General features: G+C 48.1%; 2 protein-coding genes across 5 annotated transcripts in view; one reads left to right on the top strand and one right to left on the bottom strand.

The window, feature by feature from the left end:
• Nucleotides 1–12,874, bottom strand: part of LOC148028522 (DNA glycosylase/AP lyase ROS1-like) — a 303,662-nt gene that overhangs the window by 209,292 nt on the left and 81,496 nt on the right. The gene's annotated exons all lie outside the window — the stretch shown is intronic.
• LOC148028524 (uncharacterized) lies at nucleotides 6,131–12,868 on the top strand. The gene is made up of 2 exons (XM_087688734.1): nucleotides 6,131–7,201; nucleotides 12,752–12,868. Exons 1-2 carry the CDS (start codon nucleotides 6,596–6,598, stop codon nucleotides 12,866–12,868), a joined length of 723 nt encoding a protein of 240 aa, XP_087544860.1. The 5' UTR covers nucleotides 6,131–6,595.

The following is a 12,874-nucleotide window of genomic DNA, read 5'->3' as shown; positions in this document are numbered from 1 at the left end:
AACGGAGTGCCTGCATGTGAGTTTGGGCATCTAAAATAGCTCCGCCACCCATGCTTTTGGGGGTGCACGCATGTGACCACGAGATCCAGGAAATGCCTGCATGCAATGAGTCCTTTTTCCAGAGCATGAAGCGAATAGACTGAGTGAGTGCATTCAGAGTCATTGGAGTCCAGGGCAACAATGGCAAGAAATATGTGATCATTGGCAACATAATTATCTGGGCTACTTTGAGGCGAACATGCAAAGGCCAGGCTTGAGACTTCCAGTACATAAACTTGGCCACCATCTTCTGAGAAATCCACTGCAGAAGCTGCTTTGGGGGAACATCAACACCCAATGGGTATCCAAGATGCCTGACAATGGAACCTCGAGGAACAACCGGACCCTGCCAATCCAAGGACTGCAAATCCGACTCCGTGCAGCTTAGAATGGCTGATTTGAGCAGATTGATACGAAGGCCTGACGCCTGGCCAAAGAGACCCCAAACATCCAATGCTTTTCGAAGGTTATCCTTGTCCGCACGCAAAATCATAAAAGTATCATCCGCCAGGGATTGGCTAATGAAATGGTGTCCTATAGGAAGCGACAGTCCGGCCAACTAGGAAGAGGCGGCCATATGTGATAACATGGTAAGAACTGGATGTGTCGCAAGGGCAAAGAATAAAGGGCTCAAAGGACACCCCTGTCTGACAGAACGGGCAAGGACAAATTGCTCAGTAACACCTCCGTTCAGCATGACTCGCGAAGACGCCGCAGCACTAATGGTGTAGATCAGACGAGACATCCGAGCACCAAAGCCCATAGCGGACATAAGGTCAGCAACAAACGACCAGTCCAGTTAGTCAAAAGCCTTTTCCAGATCCAGTTGAATCAACACCACCTCCTGATTAGAATGCCGGGCATAATCAATGGCCAATTGGGCATTCAAAACATTGTGTAGGATATTTCGGCCCTTAATGAAACCGTACTGGAGAGGGTGTACAAGGGCAGGGAGATGCTTATGGAGCCGATTCGCCATTACTTTGGAAAAGATTTTGTACATGGAACCCATCAAAGAAATGGGGCGCCAGAGTGTCAACTTAGATGGCGAAGGAACTTTTGGAAGCAGTTTAATAAGTCCTTGTTTCCATGAGGGAGGCATGATCCCTATTTCCCACACCTGCTGAAACAGAGCCTGCAATGGTTTTGCCAGTTGGGTAGCAAAAGCTTCAAAGAACTCATTGGTGAGACCATCCCAACCCGGACTTTTATCTTTGGGCAAGTGTAACAAGACATCCATAACCTCTGCTTCACCAATATCTGACTCCAGAGTAGCTTGCATGTCCTGCGGTAGCTGATTGCGGACCAGGTCATAGAAGACCGAACGGGCCTGAGTAATTTGGGCTGAAGGAGGAGAAGCGGAACCGAGAAGGTCACGAAAGTAATTCCTGCACATATGCACAATAGTCTGTGGATCCAGGATAAGGTGGCCTTGTGCATCCTCGAGTCTGGTCAAATTCTCTCGAGCAGGAGAGGCATGGAGAGCTCGAAAGAACTTATGGGTCTGACATGCACTATCTTGCAAAGTCTCTGTTAGATGTTGCAATTTGGCCTGCTGATACGATTTTAATTGGAATTCTTTAACAATATCGGCCACCCGCAGGGCCAGTGTAAGCAGAAATGCATCATCCGGAGTGTCCATCAGCAGGGAGCGAACCAAAAGCAGCAGGTCCTCTGCTGCCTGTCTACGGCGCCGACAAAGAGAGGCATGATAGATCCCATATTGCCGAGCAACCCGCTGCACATTAGAGAGCAATCGGTCAAATGACGCAGTGCCCTGAGAGGAAAAGTCCAAGGAGAATCTGTCAAGCAATTGCTGCATATAGCCCTGAAAAATTGTATGCTTTAAGTAAGAGGAGTTGAAACGCAAAGGGAGTCTCTCCAGAAATTGCTTGAAGGGGGCAATGGGTTGTGCAAGCAACTCGAACTGCAGAGGGAAATGGTCCGACAAGACATATTGCTGCAACACTTTTATTTCGAGCATCTCAGGCAGAAAATCATCATTATGCATGATATATATGCGGTCCAACCGCGACCATGTTGTGGCATACTGGGCCGAATGGAAAGTAAAGCCTGGAGAAGACGGGTGTAGCTAGGACCAAAGATCTTGCTTAAGAACAGCAAGAGCCAAGTCGTGCCACATACGACTTTCCGGCGCATCCATGACCGAGTGCTCCGATGTAGACTGGGAAGAATCAACACACATATTGAAATCCCCCATGAAGAAGCCGCGTCTGCCAAGTGACAAGGAAGTCTGCAAAGTCTGCCAAAGCTCCCGGCGAGATAACGAATCATTCGGAGCATAGAGGCCAAGTAACCATAGGATTTCCCCTTCGAATAAAATTTCAACCACCAAAAAGCGGCCATGAACATCATTTTTAATAAGAACAGGCTGATATTTGGCATGTACAATCATGAGCACACCCGAATAATGCTTGGCCTATGTTCCTGCATAAAACAAACGAAAGCCATGGCAATCCACCACTTTACCGGCGTCACTGCGACTCTTGTGCTCAACAACACACAGGACATCCCACTGATTCTCATACAATGCAGTCCACATGGCATGTTGCTTATGACGAGAACAAATGCCTCGCACGTTCCACGTGGCTATTTTCATGTGTATACAAAACACACTTAGGTACGAGGCACAGCTTGCCTCGATTTGACTTTGTCGGCGAGAATGTCGAGGACCCCCTCGCCCAAGAAATCTGCCAACACCGCAAAAGAGTTCTGAGGACCAGATTTGGAAGTTGATGGCATATCTGCTTGCTTGGGGTTGGGACGTGGGTAACGACGGTCCCACGGAGTAATGACGTTGCCTCTCGTATCAAAAGCCAGCTGTGCAGGTGGACCCTTGAGACGATCCGAATACATTTTCCTGGCGGGCTGATGATGGGGAACTGAAGAAACCATAGCAGGAGCAGAACGCTCGGACGACATCATTTCCTTCCTGCGCATATATGTTCACATGGAATCGTGTGAAGTAGTAGGCCCAGTACTGTCCATGCCCGCACCAATCCTGTTGCCTTTTTTGGCACGGACTTCAACCCAATCAGTAGCACGGGAATCCTGTCCCGAAACCTGTTGTTTACCTTTGGCCAGAACTTGGGGCGGGTGGGTAGGATCCAGCGACTGGGCATCACACACCATATCTTCCATGGGCGGAGCAACATGAGCTGCATCCGAAACGTGTTGTTGCTCTGGGCATTCAGCCATAAAGTGCCCCAACTGTCCACAAGAAAAACAATGGCGAGCAAAATTGCCCCATTTCAAACGAAAGTGTAACGGATAAATTCCAGAGCAATTGAGGCGTAACCATGCAGGCCGTTTCCGTGCGGTATCCCATAACAAGCACAAGCGGTTGCGATTCACCGCCCTGAGACTGGGAGGGACCAGAACCGTGCCCACAGCGGCCATAGCATTCTTTAATAGCGGCCAATAAACAGCCGGACAATTTTCCACTTCTACCCACACAGGGCATTCACGTTGCAGGAGGCGCTGGAAGTCTGCCATCGGGCGCCATGGAACCACATGTACCAACCGACGATCAAAAAACAAAGGCAGTTTAGACAGAAGAGCAGCACGGTGCATCTCTGTTTTGAAAAGGACCTCAAAAAAACCCCGGGATCCAACAAAAATCTCTTCAACACATTCCCCTTGTAGCAGACTTTGCAGCCATTGGCGAATACGGGAAAGCAGCGGAATGCGACCAGTGAAGAAGAGTATCACCGCGCGATCATAAAATACCGAAAAGGAGCGTAGGACAGTTTTTGGCTCGACGGTAGTTTCCAGAACATCGTCTGGAGCAAAGGCAGAGAAGGCTTCCTGGTTATGTTGAACATATTCACCAAGCAGAGTGTTGGCAAATTCCAACAGATGCTCCCAGTCCACCTCCTGAGAGTCCACCGGATCCGAAGCGACCTGCGCATAGGAACGATCCGGAGAAACGCCTATCTCTTCCGAGGTGTGCTTGGTACGTTTGCCTGCAGGCTGAATGTCAGGACCCGGGGGCAATTCTTCAGTACACGGAACCATATCCTCGGGTTCCTCAGCATCAGAGTCCGGGCCAAGTGCTGCCACCGTTTGATCTAGGAAATCCAGATCCAAACCAGCCATCGTGTATGACGAACTGATCTCACAGAAGGCCTGACCGACACTCTCTCTCTCGCTGTCTCTCTCTGTGTACAGAGCAGAGGGCACGCGATCCCAGACACTGCCTAACTGACGAAGGTCAGATTTAGGGTTTTCGCAGGAGCTGGGCGCCTGGCATCAGGGGTAGGCTACCGTGGATAGGGCGACAGACCTGAGGGTGGAACACAGGTCTAGCAGTCGACGGCAGGGCAGGATAATCGAGGGCGGAGGGCGGAGGGCAGGGGCCTCGCCAGCAGAAGCCCTAAACACAGAGGGCAGACGAGCAAGGCGCTGGTGCAGAGCCCGCCACTCAGGCGGGCGACAGCAGTGCGGGGACCGCTGACGAAGGGCCGACCAGCAGCGGGGCGGGGGACTCAGTCACGCCCGACGGGGCGTGAGAGATACGCGACTGGACGCCAGGGAACTGCGGCCGACGTATCTTCAGGGGCGGGCGACAGGCGACAGGCCTGCGGGCGGCTGGCAACGGACGACGACCCTGCGGACGGAGGCGAGGCGGCGGCTGCAGGCAACGACGTGGAAGATGGGCTATGGCGGCGCGACAGGCGACGCGATCAGCATCGTGCTCCGGCGCCTCTCTCTCTCTCTCCTTGCATGCTCTCTCTCTCTCTCTCTCTCTCTCTCTCTCTCTCTCTCTCTCTCTCTCTCTCTCTCCTCCCTCTTCTTCTTCTTCTTCTCTCTCTCTCTCTCTCTCTCTCTCTCCTCTCTTCTTCTTCTTCTTCTCTCTCTCTCTCTCTCTCTCTCTCTCTCTCTCTCTCTCTCTCTCTCTCTCTCTCTCTCTCTCTCGGGGGAGATTCTCTCTCTCTCTCTCTCTCTCTCAGATTCTCTCTCTCTCTCTCTCTCTCTCTCTCTCTCTCTCTCTCTCTCTCTCTCTCTCTCTCGGGCAAAGATTCGTCATCGGCACCATGACTCCTGAGAAGCACGAGACCTTCAATTTGCATGCGATCCATGTGGAGAGGGACACAAAGAAGTTCAACTCCCACCATTGGACATGCAAGTATTGTGGGAAGCGCTATACAAGTGATGCAACTCGGCTTCTCCAACAACTTTCCAAGACGAGGGGGCAAGTTGCTCCATGCAAGGAGATCCCTCCAAACATTGTGGAGGAGATTCTCACCAAGATGAGACAGGGATCCACAAGAGGAGGAGGAAGTGGCTTATCGACACCAACTCCTATACCTACTAACGAGGAAGCATCCAATGTGGGCGTATCTTCAACCGATGCAGGAGAGGCCTCTACCATTGGTAGTGGGGGCTCCACATCGCATCGGGCTCTAGTAAAAGACAAAGAGGGGAGGCTTATGCGGTGCTAGAGAGACAATCGTCTCTCTCTCAAGCACCCGGTCATGTGCATGGATCGGTTGCCTTTCTTAGAGAAAGGCAACCACTTGCGGACATTGAAATTGCACGCACGGTGATTGAGTGCAATCTTGCATTCAATGTCCTAAAGAAAGAGCAATGGAAGAAGATGGTAAAAGCCATTGCCAATGTAGGTCCATGTGAAGGATGGACCGGTGTCACATACAACGACACGAGGACGAGAAAGATTGATGAAGAGAAGGAGAGGATTGATAGAGCCCTTGATCCTATTCGGGCCGCATGGATAAAATATGGTTGCTCCATTCTCACCAACGGATGGAGTGATCGTAAGAAACTGGGCATCATCAACATACTTGTCTCATGTCCACTCGGCACTTACTTTTTGCAGGCCGTAGATACCGGCAAGAGAGGGAGAAAAACGATGGGCGCATTCATCTACCACCACATTCGACAAGCTATCATTGAGGTATACATTGCAATTTGCGTTTTAAATTTATTTCACTTTCTTTCATAATGATAAATCATAATATCATCATTCATGGTTCATGATTAAAATTTGATTTATACATAACTTGTAATTTGTAAATTGTGGTTGTAGGTGGGCCCCTCAAATGTAGTGCAAGTTGCTACCGACAATGCATCGAATTGTCGGCGCATGGGCCGTTTGCTTGAGGCCGAGTTCCCTACCATTGTGTGGACTCTATGTGCAAGTCATTGTTTGGACTTGCTCATGGAGGACATTGGGGAGCTCAAGTGGGTGAAGAGGGTGGTCCGCAAAGCTACATCAATTGTCACATTCTTCATGATAAAGGTAAAGATGCTTGCAATGTATCGTGAGCATAGCACACTTGAGTTGAAAAACCCTTCTTTAACTCGCTTTGCTTACATGTGGTTATTGCTAGAGCGCCTTTATGAGGTGTGGTCCGCCTTGCGCCAAACAATGGTGTCCCGTCTATGGAATGAGTGGGATGAGCATGAGACAGAGGAGGCCAAAGCCATGCAGCGCTTGTGCCTTAAAGAGCAGTTTTAGCAAAAAGTTCGTGCCATTGTCATTGTCGTGACTCCCTTTTATAGGGTGTTACGTATGAGTGATTGCGAGGGGTCCACCATGGGCCTTCTCATTCACTTCTTTAGAGCGGCATTGGCGGAGACACGTGCTTGTACAGTGATCACAGCGACACAGCGTGCACATGTTTTAGAGATAGCAGAGAGGAGATGGGCGTGGATGCATAAGCCCATCCATGATTTTGCCGCATTGGTACATCCAACCTACAAGTCACCGGCGGTCATGGTTGATAGAGAGTTCTGTTCAAACCAGCTTGCTTATTTGACTCGTGTGGTCCCTGTTGATGACCACAATGCAGTGATACAGGAGCTAGGATGCTATGCAGATCAGAGAGGGCATGTGGCTTTTGCTTCTCCCACTTGTTGGAGGAGAGAGTCACTTGTGAAGCCTTTATTTTGGTGGCAAAACTTTGGATACGCACTGAAGACCCTTCAGCCCTTAGCCATGAGGGTCCTTGCCGAGGACTGCTCTTCGGGTGCATGTGAGAGAAACTGGAGTGCCTATTCTCTCATTCACACAAAGATTCGCAATCGGCTTAGCACACGACAATTAGAGCGGCTAGTCTATTGCCGCACTAACTTATGCGTAATGAGGGCTATGATGAGCATGGGTAGTCCGAAGCAGGTAAAGTTTAAACACGTAACCATAACATTTAAAATTTGTTGTTTTAACTTTTAACTTTTAAACTTTGAACTTTGAAGTTTAAACTTTATACTTTACAATTTAGACTTTAGCATTTAGTATTTACAATGAATCATGATCAATCTTACGTGCATCACTGCATTGATGATTGTGTAGGTGAATGTTGATACATTCAAGTTGACGGGCGACACTCTTCCGAGTGTACATGAGGAGGTGAACGAGGAGGAGGAGATGATTTTTACAGAGCTCTATAGAGAGCTTATAGCAGCAGATACTAGTGACACCCGCAGTCACCATGCTCGTGGGTGAGGACTTCGAGTAGATGGTAGCAGGGGCATGGTCATTCGACGCCCTCCATCATCGAGGAGAGGTGGTTCGAGTGGCTTGCAGACATATGTAAGACAGGGCTCTAGTAGCTCACATCCTGTGCCTCATGATGACATCCCCTCCTTGCCTACACAGCCGCCACTAGGGAGCCATCATTTGATGATAATAGTAACCTCATCAGTGAGGATAAGTATGAGTCTGTCTCATCATCGGATGCCAAGGAGTCATCTTCAGACTCTCTTGATGAGCACTCAGATTGTTCTGATGATGATGATGATGATGATGATAGTGATGCTTCATGATTCATCATTCATATGACATGTCACATAGGTCTCTCTTTTTTTTTTTGTATCAGATATACTAGATTGTAGTTGTATCGCATGTTTTGCGTAGCCCATGCGACCGCGATGGTCACCCTCATATATTCATCTTATTCAGTAATGAAATGGCTATTTCCACTTTAATCATGTATTTTATAATGTATCATTTAATGATTTATGGTTTTTGTTATTTTAAAAATCATCCTTTTTTTTTCGTACTAATATCGTACCGTACCTTATACTAATATCGTACCGTACCTTATAAAATCATAAGGTACCAATTACTACCGTATTTTATCGTACCTTTTGTACCTGACAACTATGATGCTCAGGCCCAAAAAGGAAAACAAGAGAAGAGTGAGATGGAAGGGTGAAGGGTGAAGGGTTTCTCAACACCCCCTCTTAGGCCCAAAAAGGGAAACAAGAGAAGAGTGAGGTGGAAATAAAATGCTACATGTTGAAGAACGCTCATGCAAGAAGTGCCACTTGGACAATGTCCCTCCTGGGGAAATTGTTCACTTGCCCGAGCACCCTAGTACAAAGATGATGAAATCATGCAATGCATAGAAGGAATGTTGGACTTTGTGTGGTGCTGAGAACCATAAGGATATGCCCATACTCGATCTTGCGAGGTGGCTCCATGCTAACCAAGTGACCAAGGAAAGAAGAGAAGAGGAGGAAAAAGATGTAGAGGATCCCTAAGATCCAAGATTTCCACCGGAAAGGGAGCCTACAGTAAAGAACAATAGACAGAGTGAACTGGAGAACCCGAAACTCAACCTTGGGAGAGAAGCCACTAGCTTTGTGTATCCATGCTCGAAGGAATACGAAGGCCTCGTCACCAAGTCGCGGCTCAACCTCTGAGGTTCCAATCTAGATGTTACCTGAAGATCCTGGTTATTAGTAGAAGAGATGACTGGTTGAAGACAACTACCCCAAGAAAGTAGAGGATGGGTGAAGAACTTCAAGTAGAGTAGGCTCCCCCTCTGAGGTGGGAGGTGGAGAAGCCCCCCTTGAAGTTGAAGAAGAAGTAGATGCCCCCTCTGAGGGCAAAGAAATAACATCCCCCTCTAAATCCCCTCTGAAGTAGATAGGGAATCCAAAAACTCATGGATCACGGACTCTGAAATGTCTAAGGATGAAGGAAGTGCCGCCAGTCGTGCCGAAGAAGGTATTTGGGGTGCCGAAGAGCTCCCAGAGGTAGCCTCTTGAACCTGAGTAGTCAAGATGGGGCTGAGAATGAGCAACAGGTGGGCAACCTTCGCTATCTCTTAGTGGAGCAGACTGGGTAGCCGAAGAAGAGGAAGGAGTCAAGCAACCACTATCTCTCGAAGGAGCGGACTGACGAGGAGACGGTATCAAACAATCATTGTCTCTTGATGGATTGGACTACAAATCTGTAGGTTGTGGAAGCCACTATACCTGAAAATAAGTGAGAAAAGACTACCACTGGCATTGGGACGATCTCCAGGAGGCCGTAGCACCAATCGATCCTCCATATGCTCAAAAGAACTTTATGCGCATCAGACGCGTCTTATTGCCTTGAGCATAGTACTCTGATAGCCGATGCAGAAAGATCTCTGTGGCCTAGGAAGGAGAGGTGGCACAAGGAGTGCTTGGTGGAAGATGTATATACTCCGGGGGGGTGGGGAGCAAAGGTCAAAGTTGGAAAGCATCGGTGGTGTGTCCGGTGATGCCACAGTAGGAGCACCCAGTAGTCTAGTCATCTGCTGGTAAAGAAGCCATGGATAGCAGTGTGCCTTGCTGAAGAAGGAAGAGGTCAACCACCATGAACCACGAACTGCAATGTCTGCCTCAAGGGGTGTGAAAGCAGTGTGAAGCACAAACCGCAATGTCCACCTCAAGGGGTGGAAGGGCAATGGAAGGGCTGGAAGTGAGCTGCCAGTGTGAGGAGGATGCGACCAGCAGTAAGAGATTGCAACCAGTTGAAAAACGCATGTGACGAGAGAGAAATACTAAAAGTGCGGGTGAGGAGAGAGAAAGACTAAAAACGTAGGCTGCAGGAGCGAGAAAGACTTAAAACGCAAGAAAAAACAGCAACAATCAATATGCTGAAATCAGCTCTGAACAGTGTGTGATAGGCTGGAAACAAGCGTCAAACTATTGTAGACAGCAATGGCCAGCTTGCAGCACGATGTCCTCTGTGTTTGGGGTGTGGGCAGCAAGCTGAAATACCTAAAATCTGCAAAAATGAGATTATTTTCTAAATGGAGAGTGATCAACAATAGTCGTTCTGCTGTAAACAACTTCAAACTATGAGTGGAAGGCTGGAAATAAGCGCCAGACTGTAGATAACAGCAAGGGACAGCTGAGACTGCGATGTCCTCCGCAAAAGGGGTGTGGGCAGCAAGCTGAAAACACCTAAAACTTGCAAAAACGAGATATTGATGCAGTGAAAAAAGAAAATAAGTGCATGCCGAACCCGCCACCGGTCTTTGCCTTCACCAAAGTGGAGGATCTTTGGCGCTGTTTGAGCAGATCTAGCTTTGATACCATGTAAAAAGATGACGTACCAGCGAGACAGTAGGGTTTGCGGGGAGGAACACTGAGTGAACTCAACAAGCATAGACAAGAGAAGAGAAGAGAGAAGAAACTCTGATAAATGGAATGATGAAGTTCTGAATCATGGAGTAAATGTGATACAAGGGAACAAGGGTGATGTAGCAAGGAAGATGATGAAGACAGCCACGAACCATAAACCGCAATGTCCTCCTGAAGGGGTGTGAGGATAGTGGAGAGGCTCGAGAGAAGAGGTGATGGACTGAATGAATCGGCCGTGAGAAATAAATGAGAGAGTGGCCTATAAATAGACATAGTCCTTCTAGGATGGCGCCCCTTTTTGGAGCTGCAAACCCTAAATGCAAAGTAAACCAACCCCCTCCACTCTGAATAAGGTTGTGATGAGGATTTCTTGTGGACTTGATCATGCAGCCTTGTGTAACACAAGAATTGTCACTCAAACTTGTAGAAGGTTGGCAATCGAGTTTGGGAGATGATATGTTGAATGAAATGGAAGTACTTTTCAGACAACTTATTCAAGAAGAATGTAACCTGATCGTCATCTAGCTTTGGAGAGCCAATAGTGGCAAACTCAGCAAGTAATCGCCTATATTCAGCTAGCTTGACTTTCAAATCATCCCCTTCCTTAATAGAGAACTCTTGAAGCTCAAAGTCGAGATTGATGCGCCAACTACGATCTCGAGTTGTATAGCAGTCGAGAAGGTGACTTCAACGCTTTGACGAGAGCGAGAAGTGCTGCAAGTGAAACTCAAGAAGCAATCTCTGCATCAGCTCAACATTGGCTGTGGCATTGTGGACTCTCCATTGACGGATGTAGTTAGGGTGAGCTAATCGAGGGTCCAACATTGGCTCTAGACCAATGATGAGGTCCCAAAGACCCTAAGACTCAAGAACTTGTAGTGAGGGGGATGCCCATCACAGTCGACCCAGGAGTTATGGGTGTGCTCATTTGCTGAAAGGTGAGAGGCACTATATTAAAGGGTGACATTCCCCCTGACGAAGTACCATGGTGCAAAGAGGTAGAGAATGGGGTGGAGAAGGAGAAGCTGCTAGCAGCGGAGATGGAAGATCCAACCCCAGGGGTGTGTGATGTAGATGTGGAGTGTAATCCAAGGTTTTGGAAAGATGATGAAAGGTGTGATATAGAAAAGGGTGGGATGGGAGGGAAGTGAGAAGTGTGTGTGACATGCTCAAATGAAACAGAAGCTGTAGATATATCTAAATTCCGTCTGCTTCATGAGTTCTTCTCTATTGAAGTTCACATACGCAAAGCCATCCGGATCCTGTACCTCAAAAGAAGACATAGGCGAGGATTTTGATTCATGCAACACAAAAGAATCGTACAAAACTGACATTGGACCTGGCTAAGATAATGAAGATGGATCACTAGACATTCCGAATGCCGTATGTCCTCCATGATCAAAGAGGTAGCCAGCCTCACCAACCGGTCTAGATATGGTAGCGAAACTGGTAGGAGGGCTGTAAACATCACTGTACTTGTTGCGATAGTACTCCTCAAAGTCCTCCTCTGTCATGTTAGTGAAATCTAGAAAAGGAGTAGAAGAAGAAGGTGAAGGTGAAAGTGGACTGTCGTCCTCCTAACCAAGTCCATAATGCTGTCTCAAGGCCTCCGATGATGGAGAAGCCTGATAAGACATCATAAGAACTAGAGAAGAAGGTGTCTGGGACATTGTGATTCGGTTATGAATCGTATTGTGTGCCTCATACAAAGACTAGCTCTCCAGAATAACAACAGCATACTCTTTACAAGAGCACCGGCTCTAATACCATGTGAATAAAATTGCCAAGGTTTGCATTGAGGACACACAGGGTGTACAACCACGACAAAAACACAAAGAGACGGACGTAGACATAGAGGGCAAAACTCAAACTCAAACCCTAAACGCAAAACTCAAAACTTAAACAGAGAAACTCAAATACAAACAAAAGAAGGAAGAGAGAATACAACTCTGAAGTGAATGAATGCTGTAAATGAATGTAAGAGTGTATAGTGTGCTCAAGGGCAGAGCAATGTTGGAGAGTGACGTCCACCGGAGACGGATCCCGAGTGCTGAAACCACCAATGCTGAATAGTGAATGGAAGCAAGCTGGTCACCAAAACGCAGTAGTCTGGAGGCTGGAACCTGGTAAATGCAGTAGTGTACCACCGATCGGAAGCTGGAAACTGCGCACAGGTGCTATAAACAATAGGGCGATAGCTGGAGAAGGTGTATTGGAGAGTGTCAGAGCTTGCAATGTTGTAAACACAGGCTGGCCAACCCTGGCAATGATGGGCGGCAGGCTGGAACAGCAATCTGGGACAGTCTGAAGCAGTTGCCAACAGCTGGGAGCTGTCACCTACAGCAATGGAGAGGCTGAGGATAATGTGGCTGTAGTCGATGCTGGCTGGAAAGCAGATGGAGGCAGCTGCAGGCTGGAAACTGGCCGCCAACAGCAATAGAGGGCA

The sequence above is a fragment of the Lygodium microphyllum genome, chromosome 11 (genome assembly GCF_053477565.2).
Source record: "Lygodium microphyllum isolate KBCC chromosome 11, Lygodium_microphyllum_v1.1.10, whole genome shotgun sequence".
NCBI classification, from domain to species: Eukaryota; Viridiplantae; Streptophyta; class Polypodiopsida; order Schizaeales; family Lygodiaceae; genus Lygodium; species Lygodium microphyllum.
This window is presented reverse-complemented; position numbering and strand designations above follow the sequence as displayed.

Coding starts and splice junctions, on each gene's coding strand:
- LOC148028524 (XM_087688734.1), top strand. CDS start 6,596: ATGAGTGATTGCGAGGGGTCCACCATGGGCCTTCTCATTCACTTCTTT. Junction 7,202..12,751: donor GCATGGGTAGTCCGAAGCAG/GTAAAGTTTAAA, acceptor AGTTGCCAACAG/CTGGGAGCTGTCACCTACAG.